The sequence below is a fragment of the Microcebus murinus genome, chromosome 14, assembly GCF_040939455.1.
Source record: "Microcebus murinus isolate Inina chromosome 14, M.murinus_Inina_mat1.0, whole genome shotgun sequence".
Taxonomy (NCBI): Eukaryota; Metazoa; Chordata; class Mammalia; order Primates; family Cheirogaleidae; genus Microcebus; species Microcebus murinus.
Window position 1 is genome coordinate 29,124,109 of NC_134117.1, and position 24,426 is coordinate 29,148,534.

At 49.2% G+C, this 24,426-nt stretch overlaps 1 protein-coding gene across 1 annotated transcript in view; it reads left to right on the forward strand.

The window, feature by feature from the left end:
- TLL2 (tolloid like 2) overlaps positions 1-24,426 on the forward strand; it is a 117,265-nt gene that overhangs the window by 14,823 nt on the left and 78,016 nt on the right. The window contains exon 2 of the mRNA XM_012767277.3: positions 7,297-7,407. Coding sequence (XP_012622731.1) covers positions 7,297-7,407 — 111 coding nt within the window. The remainder of the gene's footprint in view (positions 1-7,296; positions 7,408-24,426) is intronic.

Here is a 24,426-nt window from a genome sequence, read left to right on the forward strand (position 1 = left end):
GGTCCTCTGTAGCACCGTGTTGAGACGGATTCGGAGGCTGTGTCCAGGTTCCATGGACAAGAGGGGCTGTGCTCAGTTAGGGAGATCTGTCCTGGGCAAGAGTGGGTAAGGAGAGGCACATGTTTGTCTCACATTTGCCTTCCCTGTGAGAAGTGCAGGGCACATACAAGGCGCACCATTCAAACTGAAGCAATTGGAATAGAATTAGGACAGAAACCCACATACAGTCACTTAGTCTAGTCAGATAGATATAAGAAAGAATAGATAAGTAGGCTATAAAAGTGTTAGAAAGCCATTTAGGGCCTAAGTCCCTGGAGTGAATTTGGGCAACAATTTCCTGAAATATTTGCAACTATCTTGATTCTATAATACACAAAGAGGAAAATACAGGAAGAATTAATATAATTAATTTGAATAACTGGCTTGGTGTTGACCATCATTTAATTAGCTTTCTCTGCTTCCTGTTATATCATGAGCACATATATTGTGAGAAAGGAGGAAGAGCATGAGTGAGAGTCAGCACACATGGCTTCTGGATGTGATATTTTGAACAAGTCATTTGGCCTTCCTGGACCCCAGATTCTTCATAGAGAAAACAAAAGACATTACTTAGATGACTTTGAAATTCTCTGTATCTTAAAAATACTTCTGTTTTAAAGTTTTTCAAGTCTTCAGTGTAAAACTTGCAACAAATATGTTTGATCCCATTAAAATATTTACAACTCCCCACTCCTCTCGCCATATGCTTGAGCAACTGAGCCATCTATCCCCGGAGAAGGCCAGCTCCCCACGCCACAGCAGATGGGGACCCTGGACAGGAGGCTTCCCATACTAAACAGACCCTACCCTTTAATCTCAACCAAAAGATCCAGGAGGCATGATTCACATCTCGCCTGCTTCCTCTCCTCTGTCCTCCGAGAGTCCGAACCTCTCCCCGCCTGTTCTGCAAACGCGCCTGAATGCAGAGTCCTGAAATTTAGGGTCATGGTTTCAAAGTTCATGGTCCCGAGAATAAACAAAAAAACTATTGTGGTTGCATAGAGCTGTGGACCCCATTAACACCGTCCCATGAATATTTATAGCGTGGAACTACAAAAGAACATAGAGGCCATATTGTATTTCCTAGAACTTTCTTTCCATGGGGTCCTTTCTCTGTGGGTCACTTTAATGTAAGCTTTGCTTATTTAGTTGCACACTTTAAGCCGATTAACTTTTTACTAAAAAAAAACCCTCCCTGTTTGTTTGTATATACACTCCCTTGACAAAGATTCACAGAAAACTGCTTTAAACCTGTTAAATCCCTCCGCTGGAAACGCGAAGTGAAGTGAACTAAATGCGTCTCTGGGTCGGATTTCCCTATAGCTCTGCCTGCCTCTGGCCCCTCCGCCCACCTCGGCCTGTGTCCTGGGAGGAATTCCAATGGTTTGAGTGCTCCATCTTTCGTTCCTCCAGCAAGCGAGGCTTCTGTCCAGGTGACTGTCTTACAGAACACTGGCAAGGCCCTTCCTCGATTCTTGAGTGGCTTGTTATTAGGATAGACGAACACCAGGCCCCGGCAGATGCCATATGATTCTCTAAAAGAAATGGTAGTGAAATCAAACACTAGATCAGAGACCGTCGACGCCATTGGTTCCCAAGCTTCACTGTGCGTCAGAGTCACCTGTGCGGGTGGGGCAGGGTGCGAATTTCAAATGCATATTCCTGGGCCCTGTCCCCAGAGGTTCTGATTTCTTAAATCTGGGTTAGGGCCTGGGAGTCTGCATGTCGTCACTCTCCTTAGACACTTCTAATGCCAGTGGTCTGGGGGCCATGCCTTGAGAAACACTGAGCTGATTCAACTATCTCATTTTACAGGGGAAGAAAATGCCACCGAGGGGAAAAGTTACCTGCTCAAGGTCACATACAGCTTCCAGTGTAGACCATGGAAGTGTAGATATGTCTCTTCTGCAGTGTAGACCATGCCTCAAGATGCAGCTCTACTGCAGAACATTCGTGATTATAAATAGTGATTATATGTGATTATAAATAGTTCATAAGCAGGAAGCTGATGGAACAGTAAACCATGGCTTAGTGCAGCCCCAGGTTATAAGTAAAGAAGTGAAAATCAGGAAGTGGCCTGCTTGGTGCAGGTGAGATGAGGTAAGGTGAGTACCTGCTGGAACTCACTCCCCTGGGATAAAATCCAGGTCTCTGTTAGTTTTGGAGTGAGCCCTGGGGTGGGGCAGGGCATGTGGCCAGGATGGACAGAGATCAGGGGCTGCCCTGGGTGCTGGGAGGTACAGTCTGGGGAGGGCTGGTTGGTGATAGGAGGTGGCAGCAGAGTCAAAGGAGTCTCCCTCTGGCTGGCTGGCTGCTGCCTGGCTCGAAGGCTCCCCACCTCTGCAGGCCCCAAATCACGAACCATTTGCCACCACCAGAATCCCCCTGCCCCAGATGCTCGGAGTCTCCAGCAGGGAGGGGTGTGAAGGACCCTTCAGGCCCAACCCCTCCTGCTCTCTGTCCCCTCTGAGTGCCCTGCCGAGGCCATCTAGTCCTTGCCAGGCAGTAGTTCATCTGCTAGCAGAGCACTTACTGCTGCCCATGAGATCTGCCCACACCTTGGATCCCAGTGCTAGAAACTGGGCCCTGAGCAGGGTAGTGAACTGGGCTCCGAGCCTGGAGTTTGGAGCCAAAGATCTGAGTTCATGCCCCGCCCTTTCCTCGCTGGTTGTCAGCTGGAGCTGGTTGTCGACTTCCGTAAGCCTCACTTTCCCCCCATCAAATCAGGCGGACGGGTCTTGCCCTGCCTTCCTCTAGGACTTCTGTGAGGAGCATTCTTTCTCTCACTCGTGCATTTATGAAAATGTTCTGAAGGTCAGTGCCAGGCCCTGTACTGGGTGCTGGGGTCAGGGGTCGAGGGAGAGAGAGGAGAATGTGTGCATGGAAGGGACAGCAAACTGTGAAGTGCTGTACCAAAGTGAGGGACTCCTGGTGACTATCTCTACCTTGGGTGCTCTGACAGCCCTGGAATCCCATTCCCCGAGTCCGAGCCTCCCTTTCTGCCCCTGGCTGGGCTCGTCCTGTGTGTGTTCCCAGGGGCCAGGCCCATGCCCACCCGTCGTTGCTGTGGGTAAGTGCTCCCCTGGGCTGGTGCCAGCAGCAGGTGAGTCATGGCCTTCTCAGGGGGTCACACCTGTAAGAACGTCTCTCGGCCTCGCTGCCCGTCACCATGAACATAGGCCACTGCCGAGGATCTTGATGTCTGGGGGACGCATCTCTTCTGATTGTCTCGTGTTTACTGACAGGGGCGGGTGCCAGCCCTGTGCTGAGAACTTACTCGTGCTCATGACAGCCCTGTGGGGAAGATATTATTGTTTATTCCCATTTGAAAGGTGAAGAAAATGAGGTTCAGAGAGGTTAAGTTATTTGCCCAAGATTACACAGGCAGGACTTAGGTGCCAGGCTATCTGGCTTACACAGTGTCTTGTTTGATAACTTTCCTTAGTGTGTGTAAATGGGATTTGATACATGAAACATGTGCGTGTAAAACTGGAGGCTGTCCTCAAGATTTATGGAATCTGGGAAGCTGAGTCGATGCTAAGAGCTGAGGAAGGCATCTGGGCGACTGGGAAAAACCCTGGTTTGGGGGTTCTGGCTCTGCCACTTGCTGGTTGTATGACCCCAAACATGTCATGCTCGCCTCTGGGTCTGTTTCTTAATCTGTAAAATGGGTTGATGAGAAAACTAAAAGAAGTGGTGCATATGTAAACCCCATTGTTAATTGTAAAGTGTTATAGAAAACATGATAGCCCCCCTCCCCACCTCCACCTCTTCCAAGCCCCGCCCCCACCATTGCCAATGCCTGGCATTTGCTGACTCTATAAATGTTAAGCGAATATATTAACAGAATTTGGCCCCCACTGTCTGGTTAATGTTGTCTGGTTGAGATCATTTGTCCTAAAGGAATACAGAGAAAGGAAGTAACGTGTCAGGGGTGGGAGAGGCAGTTGGTAATGGAAGCTGAGTTGAATCTTGCAGGGGCAGGGTATTCTGGATGAAGACAGGATAGGGTAGGGGGAGAGACAAGAGCCAGGAGGAACCTAGTGAAAATGAGAGTGGCACCACTGTTCACTCATTGCTTGCTAGGGGCCAGGCTCTGCACCAACTGCTTAACACACCTTATGTCATTTACTTCTCTCATAGGACTACAGGTAGGTACTTCTGTATCCAGGTGAGAAAACTATGGCTCAGATAGATGTGTCCAAGGTGATGCAGCTCTTAAATGGCAACGCTAGGATTTGAATCCAGATCTTTCTGGCATAAAAGTACAGGCTTTGAATGAGCCTGCCTCCGCAGGCAAATAAGCCCAGTCTACGGGCAGGAAGTGCGTTCAGGGAGAACTCCCTGCCCAGCAATCAGCCTGAGGCTCTGCCCCTAAGTGTCAGGAGGACGCCTGACTGTTGGGCATGGAAGAGCTCCAAAGCAGGGGGAGACCCAGTGCAACTGAGCAGGCCCAGGCGACAGTGTGGGAGGGGTTTCCAAGCAGCCCTCAGTTTGCTTGACCAGCTTTCCTTCTCTGCCAGGCTCTGGTTTTCAAACCAGGGTGTGCAGGAACACTGAAGACTTCCCACTGGGTACACAATACAGAGAGTTTAAGGGAGTGAATTTCCAGGCTCTAAAGCTTCCATCTAGGGGCTCACCTGTCACACACCGTGTACCCACCCACTGCATACAAAAGCCTGAGTGCAAAGGGGAAATGAGAAACAGTTACAGAGCAGCCTTCTCTGGTGATGAGTCAGAGCGTTTTAGACCTGTCATTCTGTCTCTTCCTATCTATACGAATTTCTGCTAACAGGGATACCTGTGGCAGGGTGAAATATTTTGAATTCAGAACAACTAAAGTAGGATAAGTTAATGATACCGATTCTTTTGTTGTTGTTTTTGTAGAGACAGGGTCTCGCTGTTTGCTGAGGCTGGACTCGAACACCAGTTGAGGTGATCTTCCTGCCTCGGCCTCCCAAAGTGCTGGGATTATATGCGTGAGCCACCGCGTCTGGCCTAATTATTCTTATTGACCACATGTGAAGAGGGCATTGGAGAATATGTCTTCCTTGGGGTCGGCTTTTTCAGCTTGCTTCCTTCCTATACAAAGGTTGGGCCCAAGGATCATTTTGGGTCATTTTGAGTCTCAACTAGTTGCAGCCTCCCATCGGGTATGCTAATGGCCCTTGTGGCTCTACACTTTTCTACCACGTTAGTCACCTTCTTATCTATTTGGTTCAGCTCCGTGCACCATAGCCACACAGAGTTATTTTCCAGATATGCCTCTCTCTCTTCCTCTCTCAACTTAATTACTGCTACTTTGCACTTATGAAATTTCTGTGAGATAACCATATTCTTAGTTTTCTTTACCTGAAACATTCTTTTCCAACCACAAAGGATTTATTTGATTTATGAGGCACTGTCTTGATTGGTCCTTGCTACAAGTTTGAATTTTTTTCTTTAACAGACGTCTCGAGTATAATTTACATACTGTATAATTCACCCATTGTAGGAGTACAATTCAATAATTTTAGTAAATTTATAGTTGTGCAGCCAACACCACAATCCAGTTTTAGAGCATTTCTACCACCCCGAAACTTCCCACATGCTTGTTGCAACCAATCCTTGTTCCTGCCCCCAACCCTAGGCAATTACTAATATTCTTTCTAGGTCTATGAATTAGCCTTTTCTAGGCATTTCATATAAGTTGAATCATATATTAATAATATGTAGTCTTTTGCATCTGGTTCTTTCATTTAGTGTGATGTTTTTGAGATTCAGACATGTTGTAGCTCTGTCTATTTAGTTTGTTCCTTTTAATTGCTACATAGCAATCCTTTGTATAGATATACCACATTTTGTTTATTCATTCAACAGTTAATGGGCATTTAGGTTGTTTCAAGTTTGCGGCCATTATGAATAAGGCTGCTCTGAACATTTGAGCATATGTCTTTGTGTGGACATATGTTTCCATTTCTCTTGGGAAGATTCTCCAGGAGTGGAATAGCTGGGTCTGTGATGAGTCTATGTTTAACATTTTAAAGCAACTGCCAGACAGCTTTCCATAAAGGCTGCACCATTTTGCATTCCCACTAGCAATGAGTGAGGCTCCCCATTTCTCTATACCACAAAGCTGAGTTTTAATCAGCCTTTGTTACTCAAAGTTCTTCTCAGTTTTCTTTTATTGTTTAGTTATGAGAATAGGTTGGCTCTTCCATCTCTCCAGGTCCCTGCATTTTTGGACTCTATTCTTTTTTGTTCCTACTAAATTGTCCAATTTTTTGAGCCAATTTCTTTCTTATACTACCTGTCGAACACAGCTAGTAGCAACCAGGGCATGCGGTTAATATTCTGACTCCCAGTCTCTTTGCTTGAAGCCGTAAGCTCATTCAGTTCATCTGTGCCTTCCAAGTTAATGCAGGTAACAGTTTTACCAAATACGTCATCCCACGTAACATAGATCACCTCCTTCAGCCTTCAGTAGCAGTTTCCCTGATACCTGGCCCGTAGACAGCGGAGTTTGTTACGGTAGCATACCACTTGTGGCAGCAATGTCTGTATTAGTGAGGATGAAGAAGTCATGGTAACAAATGCCCATGAATCTCAGAGGTGTATAAAAACAACAGGGTTCTTTTTCCCTTATCCATGCTACATATCCACCCTCTTAAGCCATAGTGTACTCATCATCTTTACTCCTGAATCTGGGGTGATAGTGCTACCCCCATCTGGAACATTGCTTGTCTTCTGGGACAGGGCAAAGGGAACATGGTGAATCATCCACTTGCTCTTAAAGCTTCCTATCATGCTGAATTAGCCAGAGCAGGTTGTGTGGCCCATCCTGACTCGAATGGGGCAGAGAAACCTCCCCCCAGGGAAGGGCAGCAAATAGGATGAACAATAGTATAAATTCTCACCTTATGCTTTTTCTTTCACATCCTGATGACACTAAAGAAGAAAGAAACAGTATCTTTTTATGGAGGTTTTGCCCAGAGCTGCCCAGACCTAGGGTAAGACAGGGTGACCCTTTAAAATACCGTACGGGGACTTAGGATTTGCACTGCTGTGGTGGTTGGCCCCCAGATCCCTGGATTTGATGCACAGAATTATTCTTCTTCTTCTGGCAGCCCCATCTCTTAGGCTCAGGGGGAAATTTGATCAAGCAGATTGTCTTTTGTAGAGTTTAATACCCAACACCCAGTGCCTTCCAGAGCATTAGTAAACCCATTTTTCTCGATCTCCAGCTCAAATGGCCCCACCTATGTTTTTTCTTCCCAGCTGTCTTTTGGGGAGACATTGCCTTAGATGAAGATGACTTGAAGTTATTTCACATCGACAAAGCCAGAGACTGGGCCAAGCAGTCAGTGGAGGAAACAGGACATAGCACAGGTAAGTGCTGAGATCTTACGTCCCCGTCTCCTGCCCCGATGGGAGGGACGCAGGACTCCAGCAGGGGGAGATGTGGACCACAAGTCGTCGGTGTTCGACCTGCCTGTCCAGTGCCCACCTGTCTGTGGACAGATGGGTTGCCCCTCCTCCTCTGGAGCCAGTGGAGCTGGAGCTTCCAAGTTTGCTGATGCTTCTAAAAATCTCCATTTGCCTCCTTATGGGGGGACAGTTCAGACTGGGCTTGGTGTTGGTTCTTAGGACTCTGGCCTTGGGCTCCAGCATTTCCCAGACTGGAGAGGATTCCTGGATGGGCTCAATTTAGGTCCTGTCTGATAACAGTGCTGGTAATGACCAGCCCAGGGAGAGAAGTTTGCTATGGGGTCTCGCGCAGCCTGTGTTTGGCTGACAACCCAGGTGAAATGCCCTGGGGCCAGGCAACCTACCAGGCTTCAGACTTTGATGACTTTCCTCCCCTCCACCTCCTAGTCTCCAACCTTGGGGTGAATAGTAAGTAATGGGACTGGTGTCCTGTGTTCTCCTCACCTCTGCAGCAGCCTAGGGGAGCTGAGCTGATGTTTGCTGTGGCTGATGATGGCTCGTTATTGGTGACTGAGGCTCACACGTGCCTACTTCCTGCAACCCTTCTTGCCACCTGCTCTTCCTCTTTCCCAAAAAGAGCACCTGTCACAGGCCAAGTGCAGTGCTGGTGAGAGAAAGAGAAATACAGTGTGACCCCTGCCTTCCAGGAGACCTTTTCACACTGTGCAGATGGGTTTTAGATTTGGTCAAACTCTCCAACATCTCCAGGGTTCAGTTTTTCTATCTGTAAAATGGGGCTGAGTCCAACAGTGGCTCTATAGGGTTTGGGGGATTGACCCCGAGGGCAACAGGCAGCCGGCTGCCTGGCACGTAAGATCTCAGGAAAGGACGTGCTTTCCTAAGCTGCTCCCCGTCTAATGAAATGTAAACAGATGGACTGTCGTTCCCATGCAAGTGTGCATCGAAGCAAGAGAGTGGGGAGAGAGGAGAGCAAGTGGAGCAGCCTGCCTGGCGTCATGGGAACGTAAAGGGTGACTAGGAGTCCTGAGTGGGAGAGAGGACATTTCAGGTGCAGGGGGAGCCTTGTGCAAAGGAAGGTGTGAGAGGGGCTCTCTTTATGTGGGGAGCGGAGGTGAGCTGTGGGTCACTGGTGGGGAGTCACTAGTCTGGCCTCCGCTACCGCAGATTCTTTTTACCCATATGAATGGACTCACGCAGGCTGTGCTGCACTGTGTCGGTCTCCTCTCCCTCGGTATCTGACCGTAGGTCACCCGAGCTGCTGTGCGAAGCCACTGGTCACTCATCTGTCGCTGCGCAGCGCTCTGTTGCATGAGCGCACCCTCACTCTTTCGTGCTTTAGTTGCCAGAGCGCTGGGTAGTTTGTGGTTTGGGGCTATGAAGGTGGTTTGGTGAGCGCCCGCACTCATTTCCACGGGGCACAGGCCAGGAGTGGGGTTGCTGGGTCGTAGGGTGAGTATACACTCAGCTTTGGGAGATACTGTCCAGGAGGTGTCCACAGTGGCTGTACCAGTTTGCACCCCTGGCCCAGTTCACATCCATTTGGAAAGCAGCAGTGGTGTCCGTGCGGGACCCAGTAGGGCCGCTGGGGTCCTGGGGTCCCGGCTGTGGGTATCGCTCCTGTCCTTTGCACCTGCAGAGCAGTCAGCTGACACCCATCCGTCGTCTCGAATGCCCTGGCGTGCCCTTATCAGCTCTCTTTCTGCTGTCTTTGTGGGTCCAGCATTGGCAAATGTGAGTGAGAGACCCCAGAGAGAGGATGGGCAGTGGACGGCCACCACGGCAGCGGCACACTCAGCTGCTGGAGAGTCGCCTTTGGGGAGGCTGCCTGGGGACACTGTGGTGGAGGAGGGTAGCAGCCCTGCCTTCTGTCTCATGGCGCGTGCTCAGGCAGATGTGGTCGCAGAACTTGATGGTCTGTCTTCTCTTTCCTGCTCCCCTGTGAGCTGGCGGAGTGCTCGGTCTACATTGTATTAGGCCTGGGTCTCCCAGAGGCGAGCCAGCACCTTGTACCCAGAAGGCACTGGCCCAGAAGGCATTGGCCAGCATTGGCAGGGAGGAGAAGGTGGAGGCAGACGGAGGTGGCAGACCCTGGAGCCCTCTGTCCGATGGGGCTTTGTTCCTAGAAGGGTGGCTGGAGTGTTGGCCACGGTCACAGGCTTTAGGCTCAGACTGCCTGGGCTTGAATACTTGAGCTGGGCCTCGGTTTCTTCATCTGTCAAATGGGATAGTAATAATCCTTACCTCAGAGAATGTGGTGAGGATGAAAATGAAGCATATGTGCAAAGTGCTGAGCACAGTGCCTGGCACATATCAAATGCTTAACAAATATCAACTCTGCTTCCTCCTCCTCATTATCAGTATTTGCAGAGAGCAGACCGACCTGGGAGGGTTTACAATTGAAGTGGAGAGTGGGGGGGATTTTGCCATTTGTGGAGGGAAACTGGGGGCTTTGAAACCTAGACCTGGTGTTTCCTCCTTCCCAAGCTTGAGTTTTTTTCTGGTGTGTTTTTATGGCAAAGTGACTTTTGTCCTGATTGTTTTTCTCTGAAGGCCAATAGTACTTTGCATGTATCTAGAATAGTTATTTTATTGTCAGAATGGGAATATTTTTATTGTTTTTGCTGATGAAACTAATACTGCTTGTTGTTAAAAAAAAAAAAAAAAAGTCCAGTAGCTCATAATTGTAGAAAGGAGAAAGTGAAAATCCCCTGTTATCCCAGCCCCCGGGATTCTCATCATTATCTGTTTGCTGGATTCTTTCCAGTCTTAATGTGCTCAGGCTGTGTGCATGTGTGTGCATGGCTGTGTGCATGTGTGTGTATGTGCATGTGTGTGCATGGCTCTGTGAATGTGTGTGCATGTGTGTGCATGGCTCTGTGAATGTGTGTGCATGTGTGTGCATGGCTTTGAATGTGTGTGCATGCGTGTGTGTGCATATGTGTGTATGGCTGTGTGCATGTGTGTGTGTGTGCATGGCTGTGTGCATGGCTGTGGGCATGTGTGTGTGCATGGCTGTATGTGTACATGGCTGTGTGCATGGGTGTGAGCATGGGTGCGTGTGTGTATAAATATAACAGTGATTAGGGATTTTACTCAACATTCTTTGGTGTAATCCATGTTTTTTGCTTAACACTGCATCATGGACATCTTGTCATGCCTGACAAGCACATTATGGTCTCTCTTATTATTTTTTTTATTTTTATTTTTTTTTGAGACAGAGTCTCGCTTTGTTGTCCAGGCTAGAGTGAGTGCCATGGCGTCAGCCTAGCTCACAGCAACCTCAAACTCCTGGCTCAAGCAATCCTCCTGCCTCAGCCTCCCAAGTAGCTGGGACTACAGGCATTCGCCACCATGCCCGGCTAATTTTTTATATATATTAGTTGGCCAATTAATTTCTTTCTATTTATAGTAGAGACGGGGTCTCACTCTTGCTCAGGCTGGTTTCGAACTCCTGACATCGAGCAATCCGCCCGCCTTGGCCTCCCAGAGTGCTAGGATTACAGGCGTGAGCCACCGCGCCCGGCCTCTCTTATTATTTTAATGGCAGTAGTGGTCCAGTGTGCAACTCTGCCACAATTTATCCAACTGAGCCCTTACAGATGGACACGAAAGTTGTTTCCCATCTGTCCTGTCATTTTTTCCCTATTATATCCAATGCTGCTGTAAATAACTTTGTGCATATATCTTTAAACATTCGCTTTAATTAAAAAAATAATTTAAAAGGAACCATACTTTTCCCCTCTCTTCCTACTTACAAATGTGTGAAAAGATGTATTCTTAGATTTTAGGTTAATCTCATTTCCAAACTTTGTTAAGTGCCCCTCTTTCTTTTGGTGGTGGGTAGGGAAGGGGTCTTAAGGGGGGAGGGCTGAACTCCCTGGCAGGGTATGGGGGTGGGGGGAGGGTCCAGAAACCTGCAGTGCAAACCCAGAGGCCTCCTTCCCTGGTTTGTCCTGTAAACTTGGAACTGCTTTCCTGGCTGCAGAATAAAACGATGTCAGTTGCCCTAGAGGTGACCTCATCAGCCTATGTCAAGCGTGCCCAACGTCCCAAATTCAGTCAGTGGCAGAATCAGGGCTAGAAGCCACATTTCCCAGCTCCCAGGTGGCCATGTCTCCCACAGGGCCGACCTGCCCCTCTATTGCCTGCTAGGAGGAGCAGAGAACAACAGAGTGCAGACAGTCAGTCCTTTGCTGTCACTGCAAGGTAGGCTGAGTCTTTCTGTGCCAAGGGGTGAGCAAAGCCTTTGTGCTTGGGTTGGCTTAAGAGGCCACTCAGGGGACTGCACCGGCCACCATAAAAGCCACTGAAGGCTTTAGGATTCCCAGCAGGGAGCACTGCTGCTGTTCACTCAGGGGCCCGGGGCTGTGCTGATTTTGTGCCCATTCTGCCTCCATTCTCTCTTGCGCCCTTCTGGCCCAGCTTCTCTTCCTGGCCTCCTTGCAACCACTGTGGTCGGTTGAACAGTGTCCTCCCCAAATTCACGTCCACCTGGACCCTCAGAATGTCACCTCATTTAGAGATAGGGTCTTTACAGATCTAATTATTTAAGGATCTTGAGATGAGATCGTCCTGGATTTAGGCTGAGCCCTGAGTCCAAGGACTGATGTCCTTATAAGAAGAGGAGAGGACACAGAGGGACACAGAGAAGACAGAGGTGAAGACAGAGGCAGAGACGGGAGCAGTGCGGCTACAAGTTGAAAACACTAAGGATTGTCGGGAGCCGCCACAAGCTAGGAACACACCAGGGAGGCTCCTGCCCTAGAGCCTTTGGAGGGAGCACGGCCCTGCCACACCTGGATTTCAGACTTCCAGTCCCCAAGCCTATGAGAGAATAGATTTCAGCCAGGCAGCTTATGGAAATTTGCATGGCAGTCCTGGAAAACGAATATGACTATGCTCCTTAGCCCCTTTCAGTGGCTCCAATCACTGATCAGAAACGATCCTTAGTCAGACCTTGAGGCTCTCACGCAGTGTATACAACCCATGTCACCAGGGTCCCTTCCCTCCCCGGTCCTCTAGGCAAGTGCCATCTGTCCACAGCCTGAGTTTCCTTCCTCCCGGCCTTCTGTTCCAGCTGCCCCTCTGCTCAAAGTGCCCATTCCACAGACGAAGAAATGAAGGCCCAGACAAAGGCTCCATGATGTATCCGAGGCTCTGTGACAGGTGTGCATTGGTGACACCTCGTCACTGAGCGTGGCTGCCGGCTGCAGGAGGCTGCCTGGGTGGATGGCGCTGTTAAAATCGGCCTCATCTGGTGCTTGGGGCTCAGAGAGTTCTATTCCCCCTCAGTCATTTTCTGTAAGCCCCATTTCTCTCCTGCAAGAGCAGCCAGCGGACGTGGCAGCAGCATTTCAGACGTGTGTGGGCAAGGAGGCAAGAGCGCATTCTTCGGGGAGAGAAAGTCCTTCTGTGCATTTTATTTGCAGCGAGGAGAATGGGAGCTCTGGGCAGGCATGGGCCCGGCTGTTCTATGAATGGGGCCCTTGAATGAACATTGCAGAGTTTCCTAAAGCTGCTAATCGGATTAGCCGTGTAGTGAAGGAAGTGCTTAGCGGGGGACACACACAGACACGCACGCAGGCACACACACACTTGCCGACCCTCTTGCATCCTCTCCATGTGACAGTGGCAGAACCTGGCAGCCCCACGCCTGAGTCCTGAGACACCGCTCCTCTTAGCCACACCACGTGGAGAAGCCTGCGCGTGGGTGCTTGGGCTTTCTGTTTGTTTCTTTCCTTAAGAGCCCAGGAAGCCCGGGTGGAACATTCCCACCTTTGCAAATGGACCTGGAGAGGAAATCTGGTCTTGCAGTTGTCTCTGTCCGGATAATGGATCTGATTTCTTCATCTTTGTAGTGAGGGCTCTGAAAGGGGAAATAGTTTTAATTACTTATTGGCTCTGACGGAAGCTGATGTTTCCCGCCTCATCTATTCTGAGCAACTGGGCCACGTCCATTGCTATTTAAGAAGCCAACCTTGCTCTAAATCCTTGCTTCCGAAACTCCTGCCATCTGTGAAGGACATCTGCATGACCCTAACAGTTTGGGCACCACAGTTCAAAATAACAAATTAGCAGGAGACAGTCCAAGATGTGACTTTGGATATCTGTGTCCTCTCTCTGGGCCTCGCGTCTGAATCAAGGGTTCTCTTCATCTGCAGACCCTTGGGCTCCTAGAGCTCCTTTCCCTGGTCTGCCCATGGCCTTGAGTGGCACACGTTGCCCTCATCCGGTCTCTGCGCTCCCATCTGAATGGGGTGTGGGCGCTGAAACCACATTCTCATTTCTTTCAAGCCGGTTTGAGTTCTGGACTTGAGCCCTAGTGTTTCAGGCTGGAGAAAAGGCAGGAACCAAAGGCTGTTCGTCATCACGGGCTCAGTGTAGGCAGAGAAGGCTAATGGCCTAAAGGTTAAAGGTCTAAAAAGAGACCCAGCATGTCTCTGTTCCCCACATATTTTTGGCTTTGAGGCTCGTAAATGAATGTGTGGATGGGTTGTTTAAGCAGCCTATTGGTGGACCGTGATTTTTCGGCCTCCACCTCCATGGAGACATTCCCCAAGCTTTGTAGACACGGCATCATCGTTCCACGCATTTTCTTTGTGTGGGGGAGGGCTGCCAACTAACAAGTGTCCTGGTCAGAAGGGGAGGGTGGTGGCTCCCTGGGGTATTCTGTGGGAGGGACGACACCCTGTGTTCCTGACGGGATGCCAGGGGGGACTCTTGATGGGCCCGGTCATCGGATTCCAGGCTGCCTTCTCTTGCATCATGCACTGCGAGTGCCACCTCTGAAACACCTGGGTGCCCGTGCTGCTGGGGACATGGGATTGAAAAACTGGAGAGGGACAGGGGGCCAGCGGGGGCTCTTCTACCCATCCCCATCCTGCCGCTGTCTCCTCAAGAGCGGGGTGAGGAGGAGGCCCAGAGAATAAGGTCCTGGTGACTCCTTTTCCTAAGTGGTTTGAGGGTCACAGACTCCTTTTAGAATCTGATGGACATAATCAGCCCTTTTCACAAGTACAAACACACACACACACGAACACACAATTTATTGCTGGCAATTTCTAAAGGTTTAACTGCTCCGTGGATCTCAAGCTGTGAACTTCTGGCCCTCGGTGCCCCTTTCTGCGTGCTCGCCCAGCGCTGGGGATGTTCACGTGGGCATTGGGGCCTTGGACGGCTGCAGTGCAGGAAGACGTGGGTGTCGGAGCCTGCAGGCTGAGTTCGCATCTCTGGCTCCGTACAGATTAGCTGTGGGACTTAGGGCAACTCATTATTTGTAAGATGGAACAATAATACCTGCCTTACAGTGGGCATTAAATAAGTGTCTGACACCAATATAATAATAACAACACCCGCGGTGGTTGTCCCTTTGCTGGCTCTCTTGCCTTCTCTCTGGCCCACCTGTGTCCTAGACCCCACGCTCCCCAAACGCCTGCGTCTCCTGGAATTCTTCCTCCAGTGCTCGCCAGAGCCGCCAGGGGACTCAGAGCCTGGTCTACACCCACGTGCTCTGATCAGCCCCTTGGATTGGGATCCCAACCCACACCCGGAAATCTCTGTTTCAATCTCCAACACAAAGACGGGCCCCGGGCGTCCTGAGTCAGACACCAGGGTCGTCACAGTCAGCCAGAGAGAGACTCGAAAGTGGATTAGATGCCGGTTCCTCTTGAGTAGCAACAATAAAAAGAATGATAATAATACCATTTGTTGTGTGTTAATTATGGTCTGCGTGCTTTCCATGCATGATCTTCGTCTTCATGCCGCACTCTACGTGGTAGGTACCGTTAGTGCCTGTGGATGTGAGAACGAATGTTCAGAGAGGTGAGTGAGCCACCAGTGAGTGAACGCTGGTCATCGGCAGAGTCAGGTAGGACTTCATCTACGGAATGGCAAAGGCCCTGCTTTGAGCCCCTACGCCCTGTTGCTTCTAGAAACAGCTGCTAGCATCACCGCTCACCCTGTCCCTTGAGCTGCTGGAGATGGGCTTTCCGTCACTCCCTCGAGAGATGCTGATGGGGACCAGGGTGAGTCCCAGGACTTGTGGGGGCTGCGCCCATCCTACTGCCCTCATTCTCAGTGCCACTTGGTGTCTGCCCGCCCAAACAACCAGGCCGTCACCAGCGGTGACTTGGCGTCGTTTGCTCTTGACCCTCCTTCCTTCATCCCAGCATCAGGCTGGGCACACAAACAGCGCCAGGCAGACCCTCGAGCTGTGGATGGGGCCGGGAGCCCCCCGGGCTGCTGCGTGGGGCAGTTTGTTTGAACCTGTGGTGCCTCCGACCCCCAGCTGGGGCGGCACCAGAAACAAAAGCAGGTCTCCTGCTCGGGGTGCTGCCTGAGGGCGGGCAGGCCCACAGCCCTTGCAGGGGTGTCAGAAAAGGGCACCTTTTAGCCTCTTGGTCGTAGCTTCTCTTTATGGGGCCCTTTGTACAGATTCCCGGATGGAAAGTGTGGTCCTTAGGTCTTCCCCAAGCCACAGGGGGCCTGCTGGGGTCCTGCTCACTCCCTCAGGGCTCCTTTTAGCCTCTCTGCTCCCAGACCTGCAGGTGGTCAGCTGGCCCTGAGTGTCACCCTGCCCCGCCCAGGATCCTTCTTGCTCCGACATGTTAGAACTGGGTCTTCATGCGCTGGACTCCTAGTCTGCCACACTCCACGCTCCCCCCTGGGGTCTGCCCCACAGCCCTGCTGCCCCTCTCCCTCTGCCCTTCCCTCACATAACAGATGCTCACTGGGGACCACTTCTGTGCTCAGTGCCACAGACACGGCAGTGACCACTTCTCCCACCACTGAAGAGACTGTGTTTTAATGACTGGAGTGATGATTGTCATGCTCAGAGAACACAGGAGGGGTGGGGCAGGCTGGAGGTGGGGATCTGGGATTGAGAATGCTGGCTGGTACCGGGCAGCCACCGGCCTCCCGAGCAGACGTAACCCATACCTGGAGGGAAGGCCCCAGGTGACAGCTGTCATCCAGGCAGAGGTTTGTGTTGGGGTCCCCCAGAGCACGGGGTTTGACCTGAGGCAGGGCAGGGACACAGGGAGCCTGAGCGTGCGGGCCAGAGGCCCAGGCATATGACGTCAGGGGTCCTTTAGCTTAGTTCCATGCTGGGGGCTCAAAAGAACAAGGCAAGGACCCCTGGCTCTTGTGGGAAGTGGGGGTCAGGGGGACATCGAGGCAGAGAGTTGGCCCAAGAGAATAAGGTGGGACAGGAATCAGAGACAACGCAGAAGTCTACAAAACAAAATCAGGGCCTGGTCAGAGCCAGAGCGGAGGCAAGGGTGGTATGTGGCAAGACCCTCGGGTGTTGAGTGCAAACTCCTGAAATGCCTGTGACAGAGCCAGGGCCTGGCGCGGCCGGGACAGCAGGTGCCGGCTGGGGGCGGGGGAGGACGTCAGCGCAGGGACAGGCAAGGCCTGGCAGTTATTCCACCGTAAAGTTTTTAATTTAGTAAGATGATTGGAGATGATAAAGAGGCATCTGATAAAGTGCACATCTGCTCTTCGGGAGGGAGAAAAGAAGGCGACATAAGGATTCTATCATCTCGTGCTCTGGGGCCTCGTTCAGGGGCTGACTTAGGCCTTGGATTACAGCCAGAGTTCACTGAGAACTTGAATGTTGGGAAAAGTAAGTTCACCTTTAAGTTGGTTTTTATTATGACCACATTTGTCAGGATTTGGAGGAGCTGGGCTGGGAGTCCCCCAGAGCCACCGTGGGCACAGAGCCAGGCCGGCGTGGGTGGCAACTACTCCTGAGTGTCCATCCCGGGAGTGTCACCCTCGGGGCCCACGGATCTGGGAGCCTGGATCAAAACTGGGAGACCAGCTTGAGAAACTGGAGCACACAGGAGTTTGGGGCCTGACATTCTAGCCAGGGCTCTCTTCGTTGTAAGACACAGAATCCCACTCAAGATAGCGCGAGTAAACGAGCTTCTTTTAGGAATGTGTTCTCATGGCCATCTAAGAGCAGAAGCAGAGGGGAGCCGGCCTTTTGGGGGCTGGATTTGGAATTGGAGAGGAGGGAATAAGGCTGATTTCTCCTCTCAAAGTGCTTCTTGGCTTTTATCCCCTGTTCTTGTACCTGTCCCCACCTGGTCCCTGCGCCTGATCCCTCACCTGAAGGGTCCCCCTCCGCACCGAATGCCCATGGCGCCTGCTTTTGCAGGGCTGCTGTGCAAGTCCTCAGTGTGGGAGGGACGTCCAGGGGAGGGAGTTATGACGTGAGCAAAGCAGAGGCGGACAGCGAGCCCTGGAGGGGCAGCACATGGCAATGAAGGGGTAACGGGAGTGGGTGGTGGGTCCGTGTCTGTGTGTCCAGAGCGGAGTGAACAATGGAGCAGCCTCTGGTTTGGGGAGGGCATGGGCAAGTGAGCTGACCCTCGGGTGGCCCAGCTTCCTTTTGGATTCACCTGGCGTTTAGGGCCAGGCCTGGTAATCCCAGCCCCACTTTGCCATTTAAAATGTCATTAGCATGGGAAAACACTTTATGAGTCTCGATCAGCCGTCTTAATGCTTGGAATTTGGGAACACAGCCTGGTGAGAGCTGGGGATTGCTCGTGTGGGAGGAGGATACATCTTTGTCTCTCAGCCCTGACCTAGGGAAGACTGTGCCTCCCTTCTCAAGCATGGTTCTTGTGGTTTTCTTAATCCAATTCTACTTTTGCCCTTCTTTAACTATGTATGCTCTTGTTTGTATTTATTGAATGGAATTTAATAAATTTCCTGTTCTTAATTTAAATAGTAGTTGATATCTAAAGCAGAATGAAATGAAATAAACCCTGTTAAAGGCTTTTTGTTTATGTAGCCCTCCAGTTAAATTTGTCCAGTATTAGTGGTCTAGATATAAAACATGCTCCTCACTATGATTTACAAGAACACTGCTGTGGATCTCTTTTGACAAAGTAAAGGATTCTTTCATCCAAAAAGTAATCACTCCCTAAAACTTTTTAACTTAGCATTCTTAGCTTTCATAAAGCTGTGTACCTTTGCTTCTGTATTTTGTAGCGTTTTTTTAGATGGGTGCATTTTGTTACATCTGCAAACCAGCCTTTGTTGCAAATGCATTTACTACCCCAGCATTTTCTTACTGGGTACGATAGTGCACTAAACTGGTTTTGGACAAAGCCAATGCCACCGCCCTCAGAGTTACCTACTGCACAGCAGACCTGTGCATTCGTCCTGAGGGGACCTTGATTTCCTTATCTATAAAATGGAGAGTTGGACTCTGCAATTCCTGAGAGCCAAGAATCAATCTTCTTTGGTTCTTTTGCCAAGTTCCCTGAATGTAGTGGGGACTGGCTACTTGGTATCTGCCACATGCATTGCTCATTAGATAACCACGATGTCTTTGGTTCCTCTTCATTTGATGCCTGGTGGACTTCAGAACAGTCTGCTTAAGTCACATCTAGCCTGGGACCTTCCAGAGACTCTCTACTGGGCTCCCAGAGGTCCTGGCAGAAATATGGCTGTAGCCTCCTTTTGTCCCTTAGAAAACAACAAACCACAGTGGGCTAGAGAGAGGAGGTGAAGAAAGCCCAGCTGCCCAAGGGATGGGAAACTGAGTACCCAATGACAAGTGGGCTGGACTCTGAGGGCTGGGGACACAGCTTAGGGAGCTGCAGGTGGCCCTGCTGGTGTGAGTTTGGGATGAGGCCCCATCATGGTAGCCTGTGGCTGATACGCAGGCTGACCCGGACAAAGCCACATGTCTTCTGGGGCTGTTTACACTGAGGGCTGCAGGTCATTATTTCTGTGGTTTCCAAGGAGATCCAGAGAGAGGTGATGATGGTGGTGGAGTTGCCAGTGGAGTCTCATGCTGTGCTCTGGTCATCTTATTTTTCTTTGGTCCCCTTTAAAGAGCCTTGTTTGCCCACAAACACAGAGGAAAAAGCCCCAGATAGCCTTGGCGCTGAGCCTGGGGACTTATCCAGCCTACCTCCAGCCCCTGCTGGTCCCTGCTGTCTGCTTCCCAGAAAAGATCACCTCTTTCATCATTGGACCTGGGCTTCTACAGCCCAAAAAGTCCCTGTCTTCTCTGACCTTGGCATCACCCACAGGCGTGACTGTCCCATTCACCCTCAAGCCCAGAGGTTGTGAGTGGTCAGCCCACCTGCCAAATCTGGTCTGCAGATGTGTTCTGTTTGTTTTGTAGTGCTTACATTTTTTAAATTTACTGGCCACATTTAAAAATCAGATTTCTCATAAAAATCCGGAACTCTGGCTTCTCTTGAAAAGTTGGAAGATTTAGCCACACGGGTCCAGCAATCCCACATGGCAACAATCAACAGCATTGCGTAACCGCGGGCTGAGCTCTGTGTCTGCCACAATCCCCACTGCTCCCTGTTCATCGTTCACACCCAACTGCTCTCACTTCAGAGTGCTACCTGCCTGCCTCCCTCTCGCCCCGCCCGACTGTGGGCTTACGAGCTTGCATATTGGGCCGATGGGTAAGAGGCACCACCTTAGGTCTTAATTCAAGTCCCATGACACTGGTCAAGGTCACCTCTCCCTTCTTCATCAAGGGAGGAGGGTGCTAGAGCTTCAACTATAAGCTGGTAGCCTGGAACAAGATCCTCTGGGGCCTTTTTTCTTCTTTTTGTTGAACTTGCAATTTCTGGCACCTGCTGGTAACACGGCATGCTGTGTCCCGGGCACTGGATGGCACTAGGGAAGCACAGAAAAGGCAGACGGAGAACACGCTCAGTGTTTTGCATGAGAGGGTTATGGCCCTGCACGTGTGTTGGCATCAGAACTGGCTCTTCCTGCCCCAACGAATCAGTGGGATGGGACCATTCATAGGCCTTGACCTCTCTGAAACAGAGGGGCCATTGCATTTTACTGACAAATGCCATCGCCCAAGAAAGCATGGTTACCGGAACCTCTGTTTACTGTCATTATCTCTTACAGTTAAGGCCACTGCTCTGCAATTCTCCTTGAACAGAGCTCACTTTTGTCCCCAAAAGGTCAAGGACAGTGGTGGAGCTCTGTGGCTCTTTCTGCCTCTCTCCTCCAGCTCCCTGAGAGAGGGCTGGAGTTGGACTCTGCCTTCCTTTGGTTTTTTTTCTTTCATGTCAATCAGCTCTGCTATCCCAGGGATAACAGGATGACTGCTCATAACCTCATCACTTAAGTCTTTTCTTATAGTCTATCCTTAATTTTTTTTACTGTTATTTGATATCACAAATTGTTATGGGCAAGCACCATATGAAGCAAGGTTTAAAGACATACCATGCCCGGTTAGGGTGGGAAGCTTTTCTTTCACTGACAGTGGCTACCAAGGGATTCTCAGCCTACACTTGGATTTGTTAAGTCTGCTTTAAGGAGAACTTGAACTTTTTCCTTGACTTGTGATGCTTCGGGTATGAAACGTCACATCGCTGTGGCTTATTGTTTCATCCCATTCTGCACTTTCAGACTTCAGAGCAGTTTTAGAGTCAAAGATGATAATAACGATACTAGTAATGACAGCTCAGTCGGTAGTGCTGACTACAGGCCAGGTGTGGTTCTGTGTGTCATTTCTCTCTTACTCTTCATAACAGCCCCAAGAGGAGGGGTAGCTGGCTGTGCAGCAATCACTGAGGGACACAGCCCAGAAGCCAAGGCCAGGCTGGGTACAAAGGATGTGGACGAGGTAGACAAGGATATCTGGAGTCCGGGGGTCAGGAGAGAACTGGAGATTTCAAGCCAGGTGAGCGGCAGGAATGCTAAGAGCATGTCTAAACAGAAGATCTGGTGGCAACTCATCCATCAGGCAGGGGGCAGAAAAATGCAGGTACAGGCATTCAGCATGAGTGGAAGGTCCAACACCAAGTGGGCATCTGGCCGAAGGCTCTGCGAAGAAGCAAACTCAGATTTGCCTGATGAAGGAGCCTCCCGTGAGCCTCTGCCTGAGAACAGGAGCAAATTCTGAGGCCTGGTTGGCCAGTGCAAGACCCAGGTAGGAGCCAGTGACCTTGACTGGACAAAGGAAGGTTGGATCTCAGAGGAGCCACCGAGCACCCTCTGGGAGAAGGCACCGCCAGGCCCTCACTCTTTCCCACCGATGAGCTTCCCTCTCTGCTGTCTTGCCAAGGTGTAGATGCATTATTTTTTCTTTCTGTGATCAGAGAAGACAAGCATAAAGAAAGGTTGGACTACAACTTTTCCATCTGCATCAACACAACTATGTTTCTTTCCTATCAGAAAAAGGTTTCCCTGGCAACTGTGTGTGTGTGTGCATGTTTGTGTGTACACTACAAAGTGCAGAGCTCGTGTTCTTAGGCAAAGTGTATGCTCTACTCTAGTTCTTCCTTTAAAAAATGCTTTTATTTCCTGATTATAAGCGTAATAATAAGCATCACAAATTTGGAAATTACAAGAAGTATATAAGAAAATTAAATCTACCCAGAGTCGCCGATCAGAGATAATCACAATGGATATTGTGGGTATTTCCATCGTTATTTTCCACCATGTATTTTGTATATGCTTTTTAGAAAAAGAGGGAATCATACTGGTGCTATTTCCTAACCTGCTTTTTGACTTATAATATGAATACTTTCCCCTTTGTAAACTTTCTTCGGAAACAGTTTAAAAGGTTACATAGTGTTCTACTATATCATAATTTATTTTACCACCCCCTGTTGGGGTTATGGTTGCTATAGTCTTTTTTACTATTAAAAATATTGAGATGAATATCCTTTGTCTTCATTGCCAGTTAATTCCTTAGTACAGATAACTAGAAGTCATATTATTGTCTGTTTTAAAAGATTTTGACAAATCTTGTGAAATTACCTCATAAATGTTACCAATTTATAGTTCTTCTCCACCAGAGTGGATAAGAATTCCCATTTTATTATATACTCACTGATATTAAATCATTTCATAAACAAAATCCAGTAATGATCTTTAACTCATTTCCCCCTTCCTTTCTGTAGCATTTGAAATTTGGCATGGATATAAAAGTTACTTGGCATTGAATTGTTTAAGATTACACATTGATTACCGTAGTGATTGCCTTGCTCATTCCTCAATCCACCTTTTAAAGGGGCTTTGCCTTTTCATTTCTCTAAAGAATAATTAAAACCTCAGCTGAGAGGTGTGTCTTCCAGGTAGTTTCCCAATAGAGTGGGCAGGTGTTTCATCCATTGGTCTTGCCTGGGCTGCTTGCTCAGGCTACACCTGTACAGGTCGGGGGTGGAGGGCAGGGGTTGCAAACACAGATTCTGGGTCAGATAGGCCTGCCTTGGATTGCAAATTCAATCACCAACCAGCTGACTGACCTTGGAGGACTTATGCATGGGTCTCAGTGTTCTGTGTTCTGCTCTGTAAAAGAGGAATACTATTACTTACTCACAGCATTGCTGTGCACATTCCATGTGACCAGAGGGTCCAGCAGATTGACAATGTTTAAGGCATGGTTGCCAGAGTAAGATTCCAGGGCTCCGCGTCCCTCTCAGGCGTCAGCTCCTGCCAGGCTTGTGCTCAGCCCCTGCTCCAACTACATTGGACTTTTATTTTCCTTCCTCGGGACTTTTTAACTTGCACTTTCTGTTTGGCTTTTGCTAGAATACTCTCCCCAGATGGATGTCTACCTCTCATCACTTAGCTCAAATGTCACCAAGTTAGAGAGACCTTTATGAGCTCTCATCCTCCATTGCTGTGTCATAAAACTCTGTTTAGGTTTCCTAAACCCTAATCCCTCTGCAAATGATCTCACTGTTTATTGTTCATGTTTATCCGCCCCATTAGAACGCAGGCACCGCGAAGGCAGGCCCTGCCTGCAGGACTCTGCGCAGTGCGGCCCAAAGCAGGCGCTTGACAAAGGTTTACAGAACGAATGCACTAAGAATAAAGTGATTTTTAGGATCTTATGCTGGGGATTATTAATTTTTTCTTTGTCTTAGAGTAAAGCAAGGTAGTTTTATGCTAGATTTACCTCTGCTGGGTCAAAGCTATAAGTACAGTATTAAAAAGTCAGCAAACGTGATAGCTGAGGTTGCCCTGGCATGGTCTCTTTGGGATGTGATGTACGTGAAGGGCTTTGACACCAGACTGATCTGCAGAGAATTGCAACTTCTCCACCCAATGGCTGTGTGTCCCGTGATGTCTTCACTGCCCTAAGCCTCAGTTAGCCTGCATGAAAAATGGGTTCCCAGCCCTCAGAGGGTTGGCCTGAGGAGTAAATAGAGAACGTATGTGAAGTGACTGTAACTAATTAGCATTAACAGTTAAATGTTGGCAGTTAAAAAATGGTTGCTATTCTTGTGTTCAAGGAAACCAAGGACCAAGGAATGTTAGGCTTTAAGAGCGAGGAACAGAAGAAATAATTAAGATAGTTTTGTTTATGAATTATAATATTAATGAATATTAATATTAATTCATTGTCACTATTGTTCAGATGGGCAATATTGATCTATGGCACAAGGCTCTGTCCTCTCGGGCTTTGGAAGAGCCCTTCTCTTTCTGCCTAATGTCTTTGGATGCATACAGTTAATATTTCATTAATTATGGTGGAGGGGCGTTGTGTGTACATCAATGTCTCATATGATGCATATAATTAAGGTACTTTTTGTCGAGAGCGGAAGAAAATTGGGCTTTCCCAAAGAAAAGCAGCTTGCTCCCAAAGTTGCTAACAGATTGCTTCTTAATTGAACTTGGGAGGTGAATTATATGGTGAATTAGAAAAAAGAACAACTCTGAATTTAGTGAATTGTTCCATAAAGGAAACTGTGGGATTGAATTGCAAATGCTGGACAGAAACATTTCAGCCGGGCCCCATGCATCACGGGCCCTGACCTCGGCTGTGTTTCAGTGAGAGCTGGAACAGGCCCGGAGCTCTCTTTTCAAGGCCTGCAGGGCATTCTTTCCCAGAGACCAGCTGTAAGCCTGGGTTTTTTATGCAAAGGAGACGTTTGAATAAACCTCTGTGACTAATGAAATCTACAAGGTCTTTGCATATCCTCCCACTGAAGAGGTAATTAGCAA